The 24,259-nt window shown below is 46.7% G+C and overlaps 1 protein-coding gene across 4 annotated transcripts in view; it reads right to left on the reverse strand.

Annotated features, from left to right (window-relative positions):
- Positions 1-225: 225 nt before the first annotated feature.
- Positions 226-24,259, reverse strand: part of LIPG (lipase G, endothelial type) — a 29,745-nt gene continuing 5,711 nt past the window's right edge. For 3 of the 4 annotated variants that reach the window (XM_037982328.2, XM_007974054.3, XM_037982329.2), the window contains exons 3-10: positions 23,265-23,444; positions 22,166-22,277; positions 15,779-16,000; positions 11,750-11,992; positions 10,902-11,022; positions 9,707-9,925; positions 6,615-6,719; positions 226-2,915 (exon numbers count right to left, since the gene is read on the reverse strand). In XM_037982328.2, coding sequence (XP_037838256.1) covers positions 2,894-2,915; positions 6,615-6,719; positions 9,707-9,925; positions 10,902-11,022; positions 11,750-11,992; positions 15,779-16,000; positions 22,166-22,277; positions 23,265-23,444 — 1,224 coding nt within the window. In that variant the 3' untranslated portion in view covers positions 226-2,893. The remainder of the gene's footprint in view (positions 2,916-6,614; positions 6,720-9,706; positions 9,926-10,901; positions 11,023-11,749; positions 11,993-15,778; positions 16,001-22,165; positions 22,278-23,264; positions 23,445-24,259) is intronic. The other variant, XM_037982327.2, reaches the window with a different exon arrangement.

Raw genomic sequence — 24,259 nt, forward strand, 5'->3', positions numbered from 1 at the left:
AAAATACAAAAATTAGCTGGGCATGGTGGCACATCTCTGTAATCCCAGCTACACAGGAGGCTGAGGTGGGAGGATCACCTGAGCTCAGGAGGGAGAAGTTGTAGTGAGCTAAGATTGCTACTGCACTCCACCCTGGGTGACAGAGAGAGGCTCTGTCTCAAAAAATAAAAAAATAAAAAAAAAATAAAAGAAAAAACAAGAATTGAGTTGCCAGACCATTAAGAACTTTATAATTTTTTATTATTTTACTATTTAAAACTTTTAATCTTGAAATTGGTTAACCTAACGTAAAAACTAACCATATATTTGTTTTTATACATTATATACACTTGAGAAATAAATAGTCTTCTAAATAGCATTTTTTAGAAAGCATCATTATATACAATTAAGGCTTAAGCCAGGTGTATAAATATACAACCCACTGAGAATTCAATTCGCAAAGCTTCCATGAGTAAAAACAGAAGTCAGAAGTGACCAGGATATACAGCCAATAATATGGGTTGAGCATCCCTAATCCAAAAATCCAAAACACGAAATACTCCAAAATCCAAAACTTTTTGAGCACCAACAAGAAAACAAGTGGGAAAACCCCTCACATAAGTACAAACTGTGCTTCATGTACACGATTTTTTAAAATATTGTATAAAATTACCCTCAGGCTACGTGGATAAGGTGTAAATGACACATAAATGAATTTTGTGTTTAGACTTGGGTCTTATTCCCAAAATATCTCATTATGTATATGCAAATATTCCAAAACCTGAAAATAATCTAAAATTTGAAACACTTCTGGTTCCAAGCATTTTGGATAAGGGATACTCAACCTATACAAGCTTCACTTTGGCTAGAAAGCAATCACAGCAACAAGAGAAGCACATAATTGGCTTGAGAACATATCTTGAATTAAGACTCAACTGGTTATGTCTTCAGAAGTTTAACAGTGATACAACTTTGGCACGATACAGATTAAAACAATGTCCTTAGAAAACCTAAGTACAAAGAAAATCATTCTTCCTCCCCAACTTGGTATCACACTTCCTCCCGAATATCAGACATAAAAAGTCCAACCCCTTGGCACAGATGTTCTCCTGGTTATACATTAATAAAAGGGCTTAGGATTTTATGGATGGCTCTATAAAAAAAAAAAAAAAAGTCCTTGTGTGTCTCACATCTGGGGCATATTGGTGGGAATTGGCTGCAAACGTCTTCATGGAGTTTCAGAGACAGACTTTGCCTCCAGGAAATCTGAGTCCTCTCCCTGCTGCACCACCAACTAGGTATGTAAGTCTAGGCATGTGGCTGAACCTTACTAAGCTTCGGTTTTGTAAATAGGGATAATAATAGCTGCCCTTCTCCCCCTACTCTAATTAGGTAATGCACACACAAATCTTTTGAAAAGTGTAAGTGTCTCAGATATTGTGTGTATTAATTCAAATCAAGATCTAGAATCAGTGGGTTTTCCAAGAAGTTCAACAAGAAAAGGCACTGGTATTAAAACAAAATATTTCAAGGAGGAAAAAAGCACTGTATTAAATCTTAGAACCAGCTCTGTCTGGCAGGTGCTGGTTTCTGTGTACACAGATGTGTATTACATATGTCATACCTTCTATCTCCCTAAACAGAAGAGATTTGTTCCAAAGCAGTTACATCTGGCAACGAGCCATCATTCTGGCCCCAGCATGTATGATACTCTGCTTGCTATTCTGCTAGTGATCAAACATGTCACTCACAGGGGAGGTGGCACATAATAACTAAGAAATAGAAACCACTTAAAGCCTCAGGGTCCCTGATGCTTATATCCTATAGCCTCCCCCAGGCCCCAAGTGCCTTTTCCCATGCATATACACATATACCATCCAAACAGAAAGAGGGTCTAGAAATCCCAACTCCACTGGGTTCCGAATGGAGAGGCTCAGTAATATATCCACTGCCACATTCTAACTAATTTTAAGTGTTCAATAAACATTTGCTCAATTACAAAATGAACAACAGGCCAGGCGCGGTGGCTCATGCCTGTAATCCTAGCACTTTGGGAGGCCGAGGTGGGTGGATCCCAAGGTCAGGAGATCGAGACCATCCTGGCTAACACGGTGAAACCCTGTCTCTACTAAAATTACCAAAAATTAGCCGGGCATGGTGGCGGGCGCCTGTACTCCCAGCTACTCGGGAGGCTGAGGCAGGAGAATGGTGTGAACCTGGGAGGCGGAGGTTGCAGTGAGCTGAGACTGCGCCACTGCACTCCAGCCTGGGCCACAGAGCAAGACTCCATCTCCAAAAAAAAAAAAAAAAATGAACAACAGAAAAATAAGAAAGCCAATTATGTGTGTTTCAGAGAGCGAGCTGGGGAGCAGGACGGAATGGCTAAGACGTAACCAGTGTGGTCAGTGCAACCCATGAGAACCCCAACAGTCAGGGTCTGAACAAGATACCAGGCCTGCCATTCTGACAAGAGTCAGCTCCCATTGGAAGGACTTCTCACTAAGGCTCAAGGCAGGCTGAGCAGCTGACAGCCTTCTACACAGGGCCTCTTCAGAGCCAGCATTCCTTGTCAGGCAGAGTACAGGCTCACCCAGCAACTGAGAAACCAATCCAGTGTGCACGGGAGGCCTCAGGCACCCAGCTGCTTACACATAAATCTGGACTTGGTGGTCTGGAGGTGTGGACAGAGGTTTGGAGTTAGAGCTATTCAAGAGAGGCAGCAAGAGCTATAGCAGCGTACAGTCCCCTCCAACGAGGAATCCCGGCCATTATAGGAGACCAGTTGTTCCCGGAGCTCCAGGGTCAAGGCTGAGAAGAATCCTCCCATTGGTGGGTCCTCAGCAGTAACTCTCCTCCGTGTGCTTGGATAGCAGGCAGTCTTCCAGCCTTGCTGGCAAGACTTGCCAGGGCACCCTCAGGGAAGCTCCACAGTGGGACTGAAAGAAACCGTGTGAGAGTGGCATTCATTAGCTCACGCACCAGCAAACATGCAAACCTGTATTCAGGGTGTGCTCTGTCAACCTCAAGGCCAAACTTTCTGACACTCCATAGGACTATTTTACCTGTATTCCTTTCAGAATAAAGGGACAAGGTCCTGAGTGCTGCCTTCTCTCCCTAACCTGAGAAGCCACAAATGCACTGTGAGAAACACCATGCTGCCGCACTCTCTGGACCTGGAGTTGAGTACATCACAGTTCTCGCATTTACATATTTAGCACAATATCCACTCACAACACATACATACACACACACACACACACAATCACAGACACACAAGTGTGGGAGAACTATCAAAGCATCCTCCTTGCCTTGATCTAGAAATACAAGAGAGACACTGTATTGGCAGGAAGAGGGCAAGACTGAGAGTTGGGAGACCTGGTTTCTAGTCTCAGTTACGTGAACAAACCACTGAACCTCTCTGAATCTCAGGCTCCTTATCAGTGAACATGTGAACAGCATCCATGTCAGGAGGGAGGATGCTGAACATGTTACATATGATGCTATGACTTCCTAATGTTCATTTATTACTTGGGCTTCTATTGTTTTTGAGGGAAATGGAAACGACAGCTTGTTTTCTAAAATTAGTAGTGAGAGGGTGAGTCATAGAGTTCTCAGGTATATGAATTCCAAAGTGGGAAAGAAGAATAAATATCTTAGCCTTTATCAGAAGAATAGCCATCCTGACTTGGCACAGTGACTCATGCCTGCAAACCCAGCATTTCAGGAGGTCGAGGCAGGTAGATCACTGGAGCCCAGGAGATAGAGACCAGCCTGGGCAACATGGTGAAACCTCATCTCTACAAAAAATACAAAAATTAGCCAGGCATGGTGGCGCATTCCTGTAATCCAAGCTACTCAGGAGGCTGAGGTAGGAGGATCATCTGAGCCCAGGGAGGTCAAGGCTGCAATGAGCTGTGATCCTGCCACTATACTCCAGCCTGGGTGACAGAGCAAGACCCTGTCTCAATAAAAAAGAATAGCCTTCCTTAGCCATCTTTTCTGGGTGTGTCCAATCTACATGGTTGTCTGGAGGATCAATGAAGTTAATATATGTGGAAACACTTTGAAATGTATACATTTAAATACATAAAGATTTACAATTGTTATAAGAGTAGAAAATCATACGAGCCTACACCAGACCAAGTCCCTTAATTAGATGGCACGAGTCCTGTGATGATGGTGCTTGTGGTCATGTTCAGCTCCTAAACAGGAGACAGAGCAGCTGGGATGCAGCCCAGCCTCGGGGGTGGCAAACAGTTCATCACAGGGGACCCTGGAGCATGGGCACAGCTGCCTGATAATTGATACCCAGACAGAGGCGAGGTGATTCATCTGAGCACAAGGAGCCTCGGTGCTCAAGAGCGCAGGCTTTGGAGTAGACCGACCTGCTTCAACTCCCTCTGCCAGCGCTGGGGGCCTTGGGAGAGAAACTTCATCTCCCTGAGCCCCGGTTCCTCATCTGTACACAGGGATAACAACCCATGCCTAGCGGGGTTGATGATAAACATCATTATGTAAGTCCCAGGGTGCAGGCTGGGCCCAAGCTAAGTGCTAGGTGTACCACAGCACTATTATTATCTAGTACCCTGGTTAGAGCAAGGGGTGGGGACAGGCATGGTGTGGGGAGACAGTCCCCTTCCTCCTCAGCAGGTGTTTCGGCTTAGAAGGCAAGTGGCTGGTTCCCCAGAATGAGCCCACTGCCTCACACCAGGAGATGGGCCTTCCTCACATCTGAAATCATGGATTGCAGCATGGGACAAGGGGATAGTGAAGCATGACAACCCTTTGTCTCACTTAGCTCCACATACATGAGCATTTCTGTTTCTCAAAAAGGCAGAGGATTGGGGTCGGGCACAGTGACTCAAACCCGTAATGCCAGCACTTTTGGAGGTCAAGGTGGGCAGATCACTTGAGGTCAAGAGTTTGAGACCAACTTGGCCAACATGGCGAAAACCTGTCTCGACTAAAAATACAAAAATTATCCAGGCATAGTAGCAGGCACCTGTAATCCCAGCTACTCGGGAGGATGAGGAAGGAGAATTGCTTGGACCCAGGAGGCAGAGGCTGTAGTAAGCCAAGATCACTCCACTTCACTCCAGCCTGGGCGATAGAGCTAGACTTTGTCTCAAAAAAAAAAAAAAAAAAAAAAGTGTGTGGGAGAATTAGGCCCACACTCACCTGAGTTCTAGAAAACCTAAGAAAGGAAAATATGCTTTGTCCTTCTCTTTGTCTCCCACCCCATTCCCAACCCTGACATGGTGGCCAAAGGAAGTTAGGAGCCCTTAGGCACCTTCTCACAGCTCTAATTATTACAGAGAAGATGTCAGTCAAAGATGGCAGGGGCCAGGCACAGTGGTTTATGCCTGTAATCCCAGCACTCTGGGAGGCCGAGGCAGGCGGATCACTTGAGCCAAGGAGTTCAAGACCAGACTGGGCAACGTGGTGAAGCCCTGTTTCTGCAAAAAATGCACAAATTAGCTCGGTGTGGTGGCATGTGCCTGTGGTCCCAGCTATTCAGGAGGCAAAGGTGGAAGGATCACCCAAGCCTGGGAAGGTCAAGGCTGCAGTGAGCCAGGATCATGACACTGCACTCCAGCCTGGGTAACAGAGTAAGACCCTGTCTCAAAGAAAAAAAAAAAAGATACTTCAAAGATGGCAGGCAGGGGCACCAACCCAGGGACTTAGTTACCGAGACAATCTCATGCCAGTAGGGTCATGTGCAATGAACCCCTACAGGTTGAGGCAGGACAAAATGCAGAAGAGACATTAACACTTCCAACATCATATCTACAGTATTTCACTTGCTTCTTTATCTCCTCGCAGAAGGTCAGCTTCTTTCCTTCTTTCTTTCTTTTTTTTCTTTTTTCTTTTTTTTTTTTTTTTTTTTTTTGAGACAGAGTCTTACTCTGTCACCCAGGCTGCAGTGAAGTGGCGTGATCTCAGCTCACTGCAAGCTCCGCCTCCTGGGTTCACGCCATTCTCCTACCTCAGTCTCCCAAGTAGCTGGAACTACAGGCGCCCGCCACCCCACCCGGCTAATTTTTTATATTTTTAGTAGAGACAGGTTTTCACCGTGTTAGCCAGGATGGTCTCGATCTCCTGTTCTCGTGATCCACCTGCCTTGGCCTCCCAAAGTGCTGGGATTACAGGCGTGAGCCACTGCAGCCAGCCCTTTCTTTCTTTTTGAGACAGAGCTTCATTCTTGTCGCCCAGGCTGGAGAGCAATATTGCGGTCTCAGCTCACTGCAGCCTCTGCCTCTCAGGTTCAAGCGATTTTCCTGCCTCGGCCTCCCAAGTAGCTGGGATTACAGGCATGCACCACCACGCCCAGCTTTTTAGTAGTAGTAGTAGTAGTAGTAGTAGTAGTAGTAGTAGTAGTAGTAGTAGTAGTAGTAGTAGTAGAAGAGACTGGGTTTCACCATGTTAGCCAGGCTGGTCTTAAACTCCTGACCTCAGGTGATCTGCCTGCCTCGGCCTCCCGAAGTGAGGGACCATGCCTGGCCCAGCTTCTTGAAGAGATTTTTATCTGTTTTGTTCATGCTATGTCCCTAGCACCCAGATCCATCCCCAGCACATGCTAGGAGATCATCACGTCAACATGTCCTGGGTGGAACACATGAAAACGTCCTGCTTACCTGGTTTCATTTTTCATCCTCCAGCCATCCCGACACTTGCGAAACCAGAGCTCCCGGCCTGGGGATATGCTGGTGTTCTCAGGGTCTTCTGCACAAAATGTCAGTCTAGGAAGGAAAAGAAACCATTGATGTAGCCAGAACTTTAGGGGGAATCCAGCTGTGCTTTCTGGATTCAAGGCAGACGGGTGAGGAGGCAGGGGTGAAATTTTCATGCCATGCCCTGACTCAAAAGCCTTCAGAATTCCCCATTGCTACTGCAGGGACTCTAAACTGTGTCTCACGTTGAAGCTTCCATGATTCAGCCTCATGCAGCCTCAGCCAGACCTCTCCCACCTGCTTCCCTCTGTCTATCCAAAAGGCCACCTGCCTGTCAAGGCCATAGCATCTCAGAAGCCTCCCTGACTGTTTGAGCCCTCATTAACCTAATCCTCCCTTGGCCTTTCAACTGGTTACAAAGTATGTCCTTATATAAATATTGCTTTTGTTAGTGTTGCTACTTCTTGCAACATAGAGTTAAAAAAAAAAAAAAAAAAAACACGTTTTATTTTAAAACCTTATGCCCTATGTGAAATTGCTTGCTGATTTCGGTTGACTCCTCCACTAGACCGTAAACTTGAACGGAGTGATTCAAAGTACCTCTAGTCCAGTGCTCTGTAAATATCCATTGGCAAGAGCAACTGCAACTCAGCTGCAAGTCAAAATCAAAGACTCAGCAAATGGACAACCAAGACTCACAAGAAAGAATCAGGGCCTAATAACCATTTCCCTGTAACTTACCGCTGCCCCACGCAGCCTCGGGGGCGTGTGAGTAACGTGACCACGTAATCCTTAAGTGTGTGGGGCACCTGACCCTGGAGCTGAGGCAGGACAAAAGCCCCATTCATAACAGTTTAAGAACGTTTCCCAGGAAGCCCTAAGGACCTTAGGACCTATATGTTTAAACACATATAAAAACATGACCTATCTCACGCACAATCAGGAAATGCAAATTCAAACAACAGCAGGGGGCCCATTCACACCTAACAAAATGACAAGAACGTCCCACCACACATGGATGAAAAGGAGGGAAAAGGGAACTCTTCATCCATAGTTAAGATGGAAAATTAGTTCAACCACTTTGGAGACAGATTTAATAATATCCATTCAGGCTGGAGAATGCATATACTACAACCCAGCAATTCCACTTTTTAGAACACATGCTGAAGAACAGCCCTTACACACAGGTGCACAAGGAAAGTGCAGAGGATGTTCATCTCAGCACCATTTGTAACTACAAAAAAATCAATAACAACTTAACTTATTCAGCAGAACAATGGCAAAACTATTTGTGCAATGGTGATTTACATACAGAGTTAAACAAGAATAGATTAGATCTTTATGTTTTGGATAAACTTCACAAACAATATTAGAATGAAAAAATCAAATTGTAAAATATTATGTCCACTCATGTAAAATTCAGAAGCATCCAAAACAGTTCCATGCATTGTTTATGTATACAAACAGAAGCACTAAGGGGGCCGGGCGCGGTGGCTCACACCCGTAATCCCAGCACTTTGGGAGGCCGAGGCAGGCAGATCACCTGAGGTCAGGAGTTTGAAACCAGCCTGGCCAACATGGCGAAACCCCATCTTTACTAAAAATACAAAAATTAGCTGGGCGTGGTGGCACACACTTGTAATCCCAGCTACTCAGAAGGCTGAGGCAGGAGAATCACTTGAATCCGGGAGGCAGAGTTTGCAGTGAGCCAAGATTGTGCCACTGTACTCCAGCCTGGACAACAGAGCAAGACTCAGTCTCAAAAGAAAAAAAAAAAAAGTACTAATGGTATAAAAACATGATGGAAGGAAACACACTAACATTTGTTAATATTGAAATATTAGTTATATTTGGTTTGAAAGAAGCAGGGTAGAGCAGAGAAGGACACAGGGGCTTCAACTGTATCTATGTTTTACTTTTAAAAATCTTATATCTAAACCCATATGGAAAACTATTTATATTTTTAAGTCTCAATGGTGATTTAATAGTTGTTTATTTTATTTGAAATATTTTATTTATAAGGGATCATCTTCCTGCTATCACACCCATAGGTATAGTTTGCACCTGCAAGGGCCAAGAGAAGTAAAAAGATACGCAGTCTAGACCACCCCCAGTTCACAGGTTTCTAGACTAGAATCATTCAGCTGAGGGCTCCAAGCCTCCACTTCACTTCCCTCTGCTGCCAAGCTGTGCCACAGATGATGAATGTAAACCAGACATGGCAGGAATTATAATGGAGAAAATGCCAGAGGAGGGACAAAGAGGGAGGCAGTTGCCTCCTCCCATGCCAAGGCTGGCAGTGACCTCTCTAGAGGTCAGCTGAAGGACTTGGTTAAAGAAACTCTCCCTTCTTGACAAAGATCTCGCAGGCTTCCCTGGCTTCTGTTTAGAAAGAAGCCTGCTCAGGGAGTCAAGGCACGGTGTTAGGAGCTGATAGAAAGGTCTGGATCTTTTATGCTAGGCTTGGGGTTAAAAGAAATGGGAAACTGCCAGCTAGCATGGCACAGAGGATTCTCTGTGACTTGCAGTTAGGACCACAGCCCCACATCCTTGACTTAGAACCTCTGAAGGAGAGAGTTAATGATGCTCTGAAAATCAGATGCTGGGGAAAACCAGCTCCTCCCACAGATCTCATCCATGGGGGCTCCCTGGACGTGATACTCCAGTCTGCTCTGGTCAGAAGCAAGCAAAGCTTTTTGTCTGCATGGACCCCACAGTAAACAGATCAACAAGGCAGCACTCCTAAAAAGCCCGGACCAAGAGAAGTCCCCCTCCTCCAGGCTGACACAGGGCCTGGCAAACAGGGCCAGGGCTGAATTCCTGCCACCACTGGCCCACCCCTCTCCCCAAGGGCCTATGTTCAGGGCATGAGATGCGTAACAGTTGATAGAAGGCTTGATCTGGAAGTCACTTGTCCTTGCAAAGGTGTTTGAGGTTTTACCTGCATGCTGGAGGGAAGGATTGAGGGTGGATGCAGCAAAGGAAAGGAAATGGCAGAGGCACGGCCTTCTGTTCCCCACCTACACCAGGCAGAAGAAGGAGCAGGAGGCACTTACTTCCGCTGGGTTTCCCCAGACTTCACCCGGATGCGCCTGATATTCAGCTCCCGTCCGGGGTTGTGGGGTTGAGACAGGTAGCTGCGAAGCTCCTTCCACAGGTTGTACCAAGACTGAGAGGCCCCCTCCCAGGTGAGCTGGATTTTCAAGAGGTCTCCCAAGTCCTCCTCGGTGTAGACCAGGAAGGTGTTGGTGGCATTCTGCTCAATCCGCTCCACTCTACAAGTTGGAGAGAAGCTGATCTCACTCCCCGGACAGCTAGAAAACTGCCACACTGTGTGGGGTGACACAGTGGCAGGAACAACCCCACACAGACAGGAGAGAGACAGTGTGAGTCCTTCCCCCACCTCTAACCCTCCACCTCCCACCGGCAGGACCAAGATGGAAGCTCGGGTGTACTCCACATGGGCTGAACTAACTTTGCCCACAGCACTCCAGCTTCTAATCAAAACCATTCCTGGGCACCCCCTCCACCCTACTTATGCTACTTCCTGAAAATACAGAACCAAGAAAGAACACAATAAGAAAACACAAAGAAGTCACATCCCCACTCAAGTGCGTTGTTCCGCTCAGCCCACAGGCATCTGTCTCCCCCGAACTCCTAGCTGCTTCCTGTCTGTCCCTCTCATTTGGCTTGGCCTCGTCTGCCTTGCCCCATCTGTGTGTAAGTATGTATGTGCATGTACAAACCTGGTCTCCCAGCTAGACCCTGAGCCCTGAAAAGTGAGCTACTTTGATGATGTTTCATCACAATCCCATTACTTGGCATGACGCTTTGTCCCTGGTGGATACTCAACAAATATATACAGATCGGTATGCACCCCTCCCATAGCCACATCATTAGGAAAGGTCCAGGGATGACGTTTATGAAATTCCAGATTGCCTGAAGCCTCATCAGGCATTGCCTGGAATGAAACAGCAGTTTCTGCCCAGCTGATCCAGCCGCTGATCTAGCAGCTTCTCATGATGCTGATTCATCCCAGGAACTTTCCTCCCTGAAACGCTGAGTCAGAGCTTGGTAGAGAAGGTGCAGCAGGAGGACTGCAGAGGCCAGCCAGACCACTTGGCTCCTCCCCAAGCAGTCGGACTCCACTCTCCTGCATGCTGCACTTGTTCACATGCTCCCTTGTGCTCTCTCATTCTCAAACCAATCTGTTCTCTATCCCAAACCCAGCAAGGGAAACTGATGACTTACATTTCCAGTGGCAGAGTCTGGGAATCTGCATTAGTGCCATAAAGGGTAACATAAAAGGTGGGCTCAATTTCTCCCATGTTCTTGTAACTGAAGACATGGATTTTCATCTGATAATGGTAAACTGCAGAGACAGCAGAACAAAGATGCTTGTAACCCTTGCTTGTCATCACAGGACACCCCGACCCAAACTGAGTCACCCAGCACACAGATTTTAGGGCTGGTGTTCTTTTGGTTGAGCCCAACCTGCAGCTCCCATCTGCTCTTGTTCTGTCCAATGCCATAAAAGGCCACTGCAGTCTAGAAGAAGGAGCCCTGTGCTTGGGGGTTAGATCTTTTGAGGATTTTCATTTAGCTACTTTCTAACTACATGCCCCTGGATTAAGGACCAAGGTATTAACCTCTCTGAGCCTCAACCTCCTCACAGTAAAATAATACCCACAGTACCCAGAAAACCTTGTGATTTTGCAGTGCATTATAAAAATGTAACATGTTATTTTGGTTCACTGTTCATCTGCCTTATGTTTCTCGTGATGATCAAATGAGAAAACAAATATGAAACAGCTTTGAAAGTTAAATGCAAAAAAAAAGAAAGTTAAATGCAAGATAAAAATTTAAGATACTGATATTGTGATCATGGACTGATAGCCACATCACAAAAGGGGTCCCCACTGTTTATTTTGTAAAGATTCCCTTTCCTAGGACATGCACAGTGTAATCTGATTTGCAATGATTTGATTGAATTGTGCTGGCCACTTCTCCTGGGCTAGGACGTGCCCTGCTCTGCAGCATGGTATTAAGAAGGAGGTATAAGGGCCTTCCTCAGGGATGCTTCAGGGACTGAAGGTTACCTCTGAAAGGCATGCCTGCCCGGGTTTTTAGATACATTTTGCTGTTCCTCTTGTTCCTCATTTTCTTGGCATTGTAGCCAATGCTATTACAACGGTTCTTGCGGCAGCTCAGACAGATCCCCTTCTTGAAGCGATTGGAGTCAGTGCACTGGAAGGCAAAGCTTGGCTTGTCTTGATTCACCAGAGAGTCAACAAAGAGGTGGACGGCCCGCTCATGCTCACATTTTACCACCTCTGTGATTGCTAGGGGTGGGAGAGACAGAAAGCATGCAGGATGAGCTTTTCTCGACGACTGGACACTCAAACAATAAATACTGTAATCCTCATCAGTGATAGCTGTTCATTGTCGCTGTTAGTATTTTCATGTAATTCTTTTGCTTATTTGTTTGTTTTGAGGCAGGGTCTCACTCTGTTGCTCAGGCTAGAGTGCAGTGGGATAATCATGACTCACCGCTCACAGCAGCCTCAACCTCCGAGGTTCAGGTGATCCTCTCACCTCAGCCTCCCCAGTATCTGGGACTACAGGCACATGACCACCACACCTGGCTAATTTTTGTAGTTTTTGTAGATACGGGGTTTCACCACATTGCCCAGGCTGGTCTTGAACTCCTGGACTCAAGCAATCTTCCCACCTTCGCCTCCTAAAGTGCCAGGATTACAGATGTGAGCCCTTGCACCCAGCCTGTGTAATGCTTAATTAATGTCCAGGAAGGTGCTAGGCTCCCATTAAGATGTAGAAGAATTTAAGGCCATTCCTGCTGCCTAACTGTTCACTCTCTTGGTGGGAAGACAGCACGAATACACACAAAGCAATAAAGAGCAAGAAAGCCCATATAATAAGTGCTAAGTAGAGTGATGCAGACCAGCTGTGCAGCAGGAGTCACTACCTCCCAATAGGGCTATACAGCCACAGAATGCTGCAAATGGATGAGATCCTAAACATCTCATGCAGGGCTCAGCAAAATATGACTTGCAGGCTGGCTACCTCTTTTTTTTTTTTTTTTTTTTTTGCTTTGTTTTGTTTTTGTTTTATAGACAGTGTCTCATTATGTGGCCTGGGCTGGCCTCAAACTCCTGGGCTCAAGTGATCCTCACCTGGGCCCAAGCAGTCGTCCTGCCTCAGTCTCACAAATAGGTGGAACTACAGGTGCACCACATCATGCCTGCTGGCTACCTGTTTTTGTAAATAGAGTTTTATTGGAATAGTTACTCTCATTTGTTTATGTATTATTGTGGCTACTTTCATGCTACATCAACAGAGTTGGAACAGAGGCAATACGGCCCGCAAAGCCTAAAACATTTACTAGCTGATGCTTTAAGAAGATGTTTACCAACTCCATTCTAGTCCAACGGCTTCAATTAAAGATTATGACCCAAAGGTCCATAGGGGTGAGGTAATCTGCTCAGGGTCTTACAGACAGTTGGTTAAAGTTAGGCATACAATTTGGATTTTCTGGCCCAAATAATTTCTGGAATCTTATGAAAAATTTGGCAAAGCCACCCCCAACCCTGCCTCAATGGCACCAGCAGCCTTAAGAAATGCCATCATCTAGCCGGGCGTGGTGGCTCACGCCTGTAATCGTGAGGGAGGCCAAGGCGGGTGGATCACCTGAGGACAGGAGTTCGAGACCAGCCTGGTCAAAATGGAGAAACCCCATCTCTACTAAAAATACAAAAAATTGGGGCCGGGCGCAGTTGCTCACGCCTGTAATCCCAGCACTTTGGGAAGCCGAGGCAGGCAGATCATCTGAGGTCAGGAGTTCAAGACCAGCCTGACCAACATGGAAAAATCCCATCTCTACTAAAAATACAAAAAATTAGCTGGGTGTTGTGGTGCGTGCCTGTAATCCCAGCTACTCAGGATGCTGAGGCAGGATAATCACTTGAACCTGGGAGGCAGAGGTTGCAATGAGCGAGATCATTCCATTGCACTCCAGCCTAGGCAACAAGAGCAAAAGTACGTCTCAAAAAAAAAATACAAAAAATTAATGGCATGGTGGTGGGCACCTGTAGTCCCAGTTACTTGGGAGGCTGAGGCAGAGAATCACTTGAACCTGGGAAGTGGAGGTTGCAGTGAGCAGAGACTGCACCATTGCACTCCAGCCTGGGCAACAAGAGCGAAACTCCATCTCAAAAAAAAAAGAAAGAAAGAAAAGAAAAGAAAAAGAAGCCACCATCCTATATTCTGAGGAGGGAGTAAACTCCCCTTGCATGGACCTCCAAAACCTGCAGAGCTACTTGGATTAAACTAGGACAGGGGAACACTGAGCAACAGAGCAGGACATGTGGAGGGCAGAGCATCAGAGTGGAGGGAGCTGCCTGGGGTCAAGACAGGAAATGCTGTCAGCAGCCAAGGCAGTAAAAGGATAAGAAACCCCCCAAAATTGGTCACTGCCCTACACCTCAATTTTAGCAAATTCAGTTCAGCCAAAATCTGCTGAGAACAGGCTCAAGCATTCAGAAGATAAATTTTGGAGCCAGGTGTGGTGGCTTGCGCCCGTAATCTCAGGCTGAGGCAGGATTGCTTGTTTCCAGCCGGGGAAACATAGTGAGGAAGAAGGAGAAGAAGAAGAAAAATGTTAAGTGAATGGAAAAAACTTAAGTGAAATGGTTTTGCTTCTTTAAAATGTTACCAAAAATTCAAATAGAGTGCATCCATGCTATGGAATATTATACAGCCTGTAAAAATATTGTTAGTAAATCTGTGTGCTCTGATATTTAAGAATGTCCATAATAGCAAGATGCAATGGCACATGTCTGTAGTCTCAGCTATTTGGGAGGCTGAGGCAGGGGGATAGCTTGAGCCCAGGAGTTCAAGGCTGTAGTAAGCTGTGAATAGCCACTGCACTCTAGCTTGGGTAACATAGCAAGATTCTGGCTGGGTGCAGTGGCTCACACCTGTAATCCCAGCACTTTGGGAGGCCGAGGCAGGTGGATCACCTGAGGTCAGGAGTTCGAGAACAGCCTGACCAACATGGTGAAACTCTGTCTCTACTAAAAATACAAAAAAATAGCCGGGCATGGTGGTGGCTGCCTATGATCCCAGCTACTGGGGCTGAGACAGGAGAATTGCCTGAATCTGGGAGGCAGAAGTTGTAGTGAGCTGAGATCACGCTACTGAACTCCAGCCTAGGCAACAAGAGCAAAACTCAGTCTCAAAAAAAAAAAAAAAAAAGCAAGATTCTGTCTTTAAAAAAAAAGAAAAAGAATATCCATAACATATTATTACAGGAAAAAAAGAAAGTTGAAAAAAATTAAAATTAAAATAAAGTTGCAGAACAATGTGATTTGGGGAAAAATATGCATGCAACTAATTTGCAAAGAAAAAAGACTAGAAGGATACACACAAAAGCATTTATACTGGCTACATCTGAAGAGTGGAAGCAGGGGTGGGAGTGGGAGTGCACTTTTGCTTTATGCAAGTCTATAATGCTTGATTTCTATTTCAACAAACGTGTGTATTCTTTTTTGTCATAAAAAGAAATTAATCAGCCAGGCACGGTGGCTCATGCTGTAATCTCAACACTTAGGGAGGCTGAGGCAGGTGGATCACCTGAGGTCAAGAGTTTAAAACCAGCCTGGCCAACGTGGTGAAAACCCATCTCTACTAAAAATACAAAATTAGCCAGGCGTGGTGGCGTGCGCCTATAGTCCCAGCTACTTGGGAGGCTGAGGCAGGAGAATCGCTTGAACCAGGGAGGTGGAGGTTGCAGTGAGCCGAGGACTGTACCATTGCACTCTAGCCTGGGCAACAACAGCAAAACTCCCTCTCAAAAACAATGAAGAAAAAAAAGAAAAGAAATTAATCAATTAATAACTGTGACCTTAAAGCATGGGAAAGTACAGCAGGAACCACTGGGTCAGTTAGTCTTGGAGGACAACGAGAAACATTAAACACAGTGTTGGAGGCCTCTGTGGCAAGAGATGAGAATAGTGAACACGTAGTGCCTGTAGCGCTAAAGGCTCGGCTGATTTAGAGGGAGATGGGATAAACTGAGTCAAACACAAAGCAGAAAACAGGGAACTCACTTCCATATGCCATTGATCCCAAGACATCGTTGAGTCCACAGCCTGGCTGGAAGTCACCCCCATTGGGGTAGATGTCAATGTGGCCCACAGGCATCTGAATACCAATGCTCAAGCCGAAGGAACGCGTGTAGGTGTGGAGGACATCCACAAAATCTGCATCATCAGGAGAGAGCCTCTTGTGGATGTCAGCCCCTTCAAACATGGGCCCGGCAGGATCCAAACCTGCAGCAGAACAAGGCCCCAAAACAGCTCTGTCAGGTACACAAAGTCAGTGAGTCCTGATTACAAGTTAAGCCTGGGTGTGCAGAATGAAGAAGATGCCTTCTGAATCTAGCTGGGAGCATCAAGATGTGGAAAGCACGGAAGAAAGTAAGAAACCCATTTCCATATGCAAGTGATCCCAAGACATCATTGTGGAAATTAAATCCTATTGTTATGGAATTTATACTTTCTTCTGAAGCCTTCATGTATCCCGACACCTCAACCAAACCCCGTAAACTAGCTATAAGATTCACGCTGCCACACAGATCCAAGGAACTGCTCCTGTTAAAACTGAAGCAGTTCTAGAAAGAACTCAGACTGCCTAAAACTAAGCCATTTGTCCCATTCATTCTGCCACTGAGCACCTTTCACGTCCTTAATTTTAGCAGAATTTTTACAGAATGACTAAGCTGCCTACATCCCTCTGGAGGTAGAATCCAGTCTCCCGAAACTGAGCTATTTGTATCTGAACTTATTCTTCCCCTTCCTTTAGTTATGAGTCAGGTCCAGGGGTGGAATGGTGAGAGAGAAGAGGACACCCAACACACTGAGAATCCATACATCAGGCCTCCAGAATTCCTCTATTTTGCAGCCACAATGAGAAAATCTTTCTTTCTGCCTCCAAACGTTTTGTGTTGAGCAGGCAAGCGGCACTGTTGAGAGCACTGGTTCATATTTGAAACTGGGAGCTTGTTAAATTTAAATTCTACCATACAGCTACAAAAAATTCTGGAAGGTCACACAAGCAACTAGTTACCCGTATGCATGTGCACTGGGGAGAGGGTGGGTAAGGGAAATGGACAGATAGCAGAGCAGTAAGAGAGACTTTTCACCATCTTTTGATTTGAAAACTGCATTAACGTAAAACCGTTCCAAAAAAGAACTTGCAAAGTATAAAATGCAGATTCACAAGTCCCTGAACTCCTAGAGATTCTAGTGGGTAGTTACGAATTATGGCTCCTAGAAATAGATATTCATTCCCCAGATGATCCTAAAAGTAGGTATGCTGTGGGCAAAATATTAAAAAACTTCCCTGTGTTTCACTAGCATTTATAAAATAGAACCTGAATTTATACCTTAATTCATACAGTCCATGTGAGATCTTAAGAGACTGAGTTCCCATCAGTATTAGCTACTATTACCAAGCCCAAGTGATTATGGGAACCACATTTAACCCAACCAGAGTGCATCTTTGCCCCACAGACACACAGGAAGGACCTGGAGAAAGTTAAGAGATGAAATGTGCCAGAAAGGAAGGGCCGCTGGAACAGAGGTTCACCACTACAAGTGGCTTTGCCCCCCAGGGGACATCTGGCAAAGCTTGGAGACCTTTTTGTTGCCCCCATTCTGATGGAGAGAGTTGCTAGCATCTAGCAGCGCCAGGCCAGGAATACAGATAAATAATCTACAGTACACAAGTCAATCCACCCCCAACACACACACACACACACACACACACACACACACACACACCCCCCACACCAAAACCTTACCTGGCCCCAAATGTCAATATTGCCTAGGCTGAGAAACCCTGACCTCAAAACACCAAGGCTGGGAGGGCATGTGACCAATGAGAGTCCTGAAAGGAGGACATGGGTAACAACCATGTTCACCAGACCCCAGCACATTAGAACCAGGGAGTCTATCAGGAGACTTGAGATGGCAGCTTCAGGATAAACAAGAGGCAGAGCTACTGTCTAGAGTGGACGGTCAACTTGCAGAACTCATTACTCATAAGAGAACTGGTAGAGGCTGAAACATTAAATAGTTTCCACAAATTTAAATAACTTTTTTTTTTTTTTTTTTTTTTTGGAGACGGAATCTCGCTCTGCCACCCAGGCTAGAGTGCAGGGGCGCGATCTTGGCTTACTGCAGCCTCCACCTCCTGGGTTCAAGCAATTCTCCTGCCTCAGCCTCCTGAGTAGCTGGGATTACAGGTGCGAGCCACCGCGTCCAGCCAAGTTTAGATAACTTTATGTGTGACCAAGACAGAAAAGGAGCCCAGGCTGCTTGAGGGTTTATCCCTAGCCCAGGACCCAAAATAAAGATGGCACAAAAGCAGCATCCTCCCACAATAACCAACGACTACCCGTTTCAGAGGCCGCAAGGACCACAGTACTGACACAGCAGCCTCTCCCTGTGTCCCCTGGAGGAAAGAGAAAGAGAGAGCAACATTCTGCTTTGCAATCAATACAAGAGAGAGGCTCTTTACTCGGTGTGAACAAAGGTCCCCACCAGACGGTCAGTGCCATGGAAACCAGGCTGTACTGGAGGAATGTGGGCAGCTGACAGGGTTTCACAGTCTGGTTGGCAGCAAGGCTGGGCCTTCACCTCCCCAGCCAGAGCCTGCCTGCCCTGCTTTGACTGTCCCTGACACATATCTATGGCCCACCGATTCAGGGGCGCAGTGGCACATTTAACTTTTTTAACTAGGAATGAATGACCAGGAGAACTGCCTCCTTAAATAAAGGGGAGATAGAGAGCTCCCGCTTCTTCCATTCAGTCATAGATTCCTCAAAGTTGCTTTGTCCAGCAAATGGAGCACACACACATGCATGCGTGCAAAACTTCCAGGGCTGTGCATTCTGGCCTGGCAGGGCAGGGCCTGCTGTAGTTCAACAGCTACTTATTTTTTTTAAGACAGGGTCTCACTCTGTTGCCCAGGCTGGAGTGCAGTGGCCCAAACTCAGTTCACTGCAACCTCTACCTCCTGGGCTCAGGTGATCCTCCCATCTCAGCCTCCCAAGTAGCTAGGATTATAGGCATGCACCACCATGCCTGGCCACTTTATCTCTGTCTGCAGAAGAAAGGCAGCATGGTATAGCAGTGAGGTGCATGGGATCCGGAATCTGACAGCATGGGTTGGAGTCCCAGTTCTGCTACTTATAGGGCCCAGGATATTGGGCCCTTTACTCACTGAGTCCTAGTTTCCCCCTCTGTAGAATGTTCAGAGTTGCTATGTGGCTCAGAGATAGCACAAAGCAGCTGTTGTACATGAGGTTTTTTTGTTTGTTTGTTTTTGCTTTTTTTTTTTTTTTTTTTTTTTTGAGCTGGAGTCTCACTCTTGTCACCCAGCCTGGAGTGCAATGGCGCGATCTCAGCCCACTGCAACCTCCTCCTCCTGGGTTCAAGCGATTCTCCTGCTTCGGCCTCCTGAGTAGCTGGGATTACAGGCGCCCACCACTACACCCAGCTAATTTTTGTACTTTTAGTAGAGACGAGGTTTCATCATATTGGCCAGGCTGGTCTTGAACTCCAGACCTCAGGTGATTCACCCAACTCGGCCTCCCAAAGTGCTGAGGTTACAGGCGTGAGCCATCGCGCCCAGCCACACATGACATATTTAACGTTAGCTAGCATCTAGCCTGCACACATGGATGCATTTCTTGAATAAATTCATCTGCTTGCTTACCTGATTATAGCTAACAAGGCACAGGTTCAATTATACATATATGACCTCTTTCCTAGTATATCACAGGCTTCTCTCAGAAGCCTAAGAAAGTAAAACTCTAGCAAACCCCCATCCACACCTCTGGTCCAAGCAAGACTGGGGTTCAGATATTCCCTTGCAAGGCCCAGGCTAAGGACTGCCTGGTGGCCGTGGCATAGTGGCATCACTGGACGCAGGACCCTATGCGAGCCTCAATCTGTCCTCTTACCAGTTGTGATCACCTGGTTCACAGGTCCATGAGAAGTCTACCAAGGGGAGAGAAGAGGACATAGCCTCCCCCAACAGACATACACAATAGCATGTGTCAGGGGTGCTGCTTGGCAACTGGACAGAGGCCAGGCCCCTGCTCTACAGAAAAAGGCCAGAGGGAAGGGGCTATGCTCAGGGCATGTGGGCATCATGCTCCATGCAAACATCCCAGAGCACTAGTTAGCATTCTGCCTGCTCCCCTGCCATCCTCAGGAGAAAAGCCCTCACCCCAGCAGATGCCACTCAAACAGGCAAGAGAAAGAACTGGAAAGTTCCGTCCCTAGCCCTATCTCATTTCAGATTTAGAAATAGAGAAAGGCAAGATCTGTAGTTTGTCATTGTTACTGACATCCTGGGCCTGACTCTGGTGTCTGCTGAAATTTGAACTCAGCCGCCTGGATCTGAAACATCACACCTCTCATTCAGGGGCTAGGAAGAGGCGCTCAGACAATGGAACCCAAGTAGCTTCAGGTCAAACTGCTTTGCACCAGCAAGGGGTTAATAGGCAGTCATGGGTGGTCACACAAGCATAGCCCACTTTGGGCAGCTCAAGTCCCACAGTCTTGGAAATCAAAAATAAAGCTCTCAAGCTGGGATGAATCAAATCATTGGATCAACAGGCATTTGCGTGCATGCATGTTCATGTGTGTGCATGCACATACTAGACTCAAGCCCAGGGACAGGATTCAGGAGAGCCAGGAAAACTTCACAAATATTCTTTTTAAAATTCTACCCTATCAGCTTGTCACTGAAATCTGAAATTCTACCTTTACCAAATCGTTATTTAGCTAAGGACTCTCTTCTACCCGAGTTTTGTTTTGTTTTTTTGAGACAGAGTCTTTCTCTGTCACCCAGGCTGGAGTGCAGTGGCACAATCTCGGCTCACTGCAACCTCCACCTCCTGGGTTCAAGCAATTCTCCTGCCTAAGCCTCCCAAGTAGCTGGGATTACAGGCACCCGCCACCACACCTGGCTAATTTTTGTATTTTTAGTAGAGACAGGGTTTCACCATGTTGGCCAGCCTGGTCTCAAACTGCTGACCTCAAGTGATCCGCCCACCTCGGCCTCCCAAAGTGCTGGGATTACAGGTGTGAGCCACCACACCCAACGTGAGTTTTGTTTTAAAATGAAAATGCTGCAGGACAAGGAATTGTTCAGATCTTTCCTTCTAGGTGATCACCCTTAGAGTCTTGGGAGTAAGGGGGAAGTTAGGGGTAAATATAAATAAAATGATGCTGGAAGGATGATAGAAGTTCAGGGCAACAAACTGTAGCATAGGGGAAGCTCTCTGTATATACCTGAGGGGCCCATCAATGAGAAAGAAAACCTTTGACACTTCTCACAATCATTCAATGATTTAATCCAAACTCTCATGTTAAAAGCTCACTAAGATGCAGTTTTCAACATGGAAAATTCAATTTTCTATTGACCCCCTGGGGACCAATATCAGAAAGTTTCCTTTTATTACCAAGTTGAACCACCCGTTCTAAATTGGTAGCTATCATTCATAAATATGCTACCTTAACATGGGAAAGAGGCTATTGTGAGACAAGACAGAAATCAGAGGCAGAATTCAAACTAAAATCTACTATTCATTCTTTTCCCCTGAGTCTTTGGGTGGAGACCTGAAGTGAACACCCAAAAGCTTTGGGGCCAGGACTCCATCCAACTTCTGCTCTTGAGTTATTAGCTGTTTGCCCCTGGGCAAGTTGCCTCACCTCTCTGTATCTGTTTCCTCACCTGTTGGACCAGACCCATGGTTTTCAAACTGTGTTCCCTGGTGCTCTGAGACTCTGAGATGCCTCCAGGGAAGGGGAAAGCCCACACTGGCAAGGCTAACACAACCCGCCATATACCCACCCCACCACCCACAGCACCCCCCCCCACTCCATGTCTCATATGTTGGGAACCTGTGCGAGTTCAATCTGAAAAAAAAAAAGGTTCTTGGGCCGGGCGCGGTGGCTCAAGCCTGTAATCCTAGCACTTTGGGAGGCCGAGACGGGCGGATCACGAGGTCAGGAGATCGAGACCATCCTGGCTAACATGGTGAAACCCCGTCTCTACTAAAAAATAGAAAAAAATTAGCCGGGCGCAGTGGCGGGCGCCTGTAGTCCCAGCTACTCGGGAGGCTGAGGTAGGAGAATGGCGTGAACCCGGGAGGCGGAGCTTGCAGTGAGCCGAGATTGCGCCACTGCACTCCAGCCTGGGCGACAGAGCGAGACTCCGTCTCAAAAAAAAAAAAAAAAAAAAAAGGTTCTTGTGACTAAAAAGAACATGTGGAAGGTTTTGAATTAGATGCATTCCAGGTTCCTTCTAAAGCTAACTCTCTATGATTCACTCCGCTGCCTCATTTGGGAGCATTCTGGCTCAGTGTAGCTGAGGGAGCCCGGCAATCACCGGCTACTGGTGATGGAAGCGGAGCTCACCTGTGATTCGGCCCACCGTTCCTTTCACGAAGTTGCCAGCGTACCCAGCCACATGAGCTCCAAGGCTGTAGCCGATCAAGTGGACATTCCCGAGAGAAAAATCATCTTTCTCCTGCAGAAAGTCACCAAAGTATGTGAGCAGAAGAGCAGGGTCGGGAGATCCAGAGTCACCAGCAATTCAACAACTCAATCACGGTGTAGGAGGAGATGCAGGGGCTGTGGGCACAGAGACTCCCCAGGGCCCCACTGGCTTTGCTGGTGATGCCCCATGTGTGGGTCACAGTCAGTTTAGGGGAGGCCAAAAGGACACGGTGGCACTGAAAATGCCAAGCACAGGGGCAGGGTGGAGGGTATGACTGGAGGCTGCATATGTGGCTGTTCCCTACATGTTTCCTGTTCTTTCCGGCAGTATCTAAGAGAGGGGAGCGTGGTGGTGAAGAGGCGGGGCGCAGTGGCTCATGCCTGTAATCCCATCACTTTGGGAAGCTAGGCGGGTCGGATCATGAGGTCAGGAGATCGAGACCATCCTGGCTAACACAGTGAAATCCCGTCTCTACTAAAAATACAAAAAATTAGCCAGGCGTGGTGGCGGGCGCCTGTAGTCCCAGCTACTCGGGAGGCTGAGGCAGGAGAATCACTTGAACCCGGGAAGTGGAGGTTGCAGTGAACCGAGATTTAAAAAAGAGATATTAGGCTGCATCTTTGAAATAACCCCCTCCCCACCCTCAACACAGCCATGCTTCAGAGACAAAAGCAGGCTCTGTAGGAATTTCAGATCACAAGCTTGGCCTGGTTCCTGGCCATCCCCAACCAGCCTAAGGGTATCTGTTTCTAAGACGGGAAGGAACAACCCATAAGGCCAATTTTCTGCAAATTAAGTATCAGGAAAAATCCAGAGATCTATCAATAATTAAAAGGCTCTCGAAAAGTCCCAGCTTTCAAGTATTCCAAGCAATACTTAATTCAATAAAACTTATAATCTCAAAGATTTTTATCAGACTCCAGAAGTTCATGACAACAGATGCATGACCTGTATTTCTTAAGAAGATTGGGGTGAGATCCTGCTGGCAACAGGAGACTCCCTGTCATCCCCCAGTACCTGCAGCCAGTCGAGCATCCTGGCAATGCTGTGTCCCACCACCCTGGTGTTATTGACCGCATCCGTGTAAAGCTGGTGGGCCAGGGGGAGCCAGTCAACCACAACTACATTGGCATCTTTCTCTCTTGTGTGCAGGGCTGACACGAGTTTGTGCAGCCAGTTTTCAAAGATACCGCTCATCTGCAGAGAAAAGTGGAAGTTATTTTTTATTCTTGGTTTCAGAAATCCTAAAAAATATGAAATTCCATTCTATATGACCCTCTTTCCAACCGATTGTTTTTTGTTTTTTTTTTTGACTCAGGGTCTCACTGTTGCCCAGGCTGGAGTGCACTGACAACCATCTCAGCTCAAGATAGCCTCGAATTCCTAAGCTGAGGTCATCCTCCTCCCACCTCAGCCTCCAGAGTAACTGGGGCTACAGGCACACGCCACCATGCCTGGGTAATTCTTAAATTTTTTGCAGCAACAGGGTCTCACTATGTTGCCCAGGCTGGTCTTGAACTCCTGGGCTCAAGCGATCCTCCCACCTAGGCCTTCCTGAGTGCTGGGATTACAGGCATGAGCCACCATGCCCAGTGCCCCCAGACAATTTTAGAGCCTGCACATTGGCTGCTCAGGGACCAGACATTTTCACATGAGCAGGACCAGCACAGGCAGAATCACTATGCAGGTATTTGTCTTCCGTTGCTCTTCACATCCCCAGTATTTCCCATCAAAACTTTCCTAGCTAATGTCCTATGCTGTTGCCCCACTGTCTGTTGGGGCCACTGTGAGATATGCGTTAAGGGTGATACTGGCGTGAGGCTGGTCTGAGTCCCTGTTACAGGCAGGCAAGTGGCCTGGTCCATCCTTCAAAGGCAGTGGGGAGGGTTGTCCTGGAGAATTAGCTTCTCTCTTAGAGATGCAGGGAGATGCTGTCTCCTAGGTGAATGCCGAGTTAACAAATGACCCCTTCCCACAACCCATCTCTGCCATCCTTCCTGACCCCAGAGTAG

This window comes from Chlorocebus sabaeus, chromosome 18, assembly GCF_047675955.1.
Source record: "Chlorocebus sabaeus isolate Y175 chromosome 18, mChlSab1.0.hap1, whole genome shotgun sequence".
NCBI classification, from domain to species: domain Eukaryota; kingdom Metazoa; phylum Chordata; class Mammalia; order Primates; family Cercopithecidae; genus Chlorocebus; species Chlorocebus sabaeus.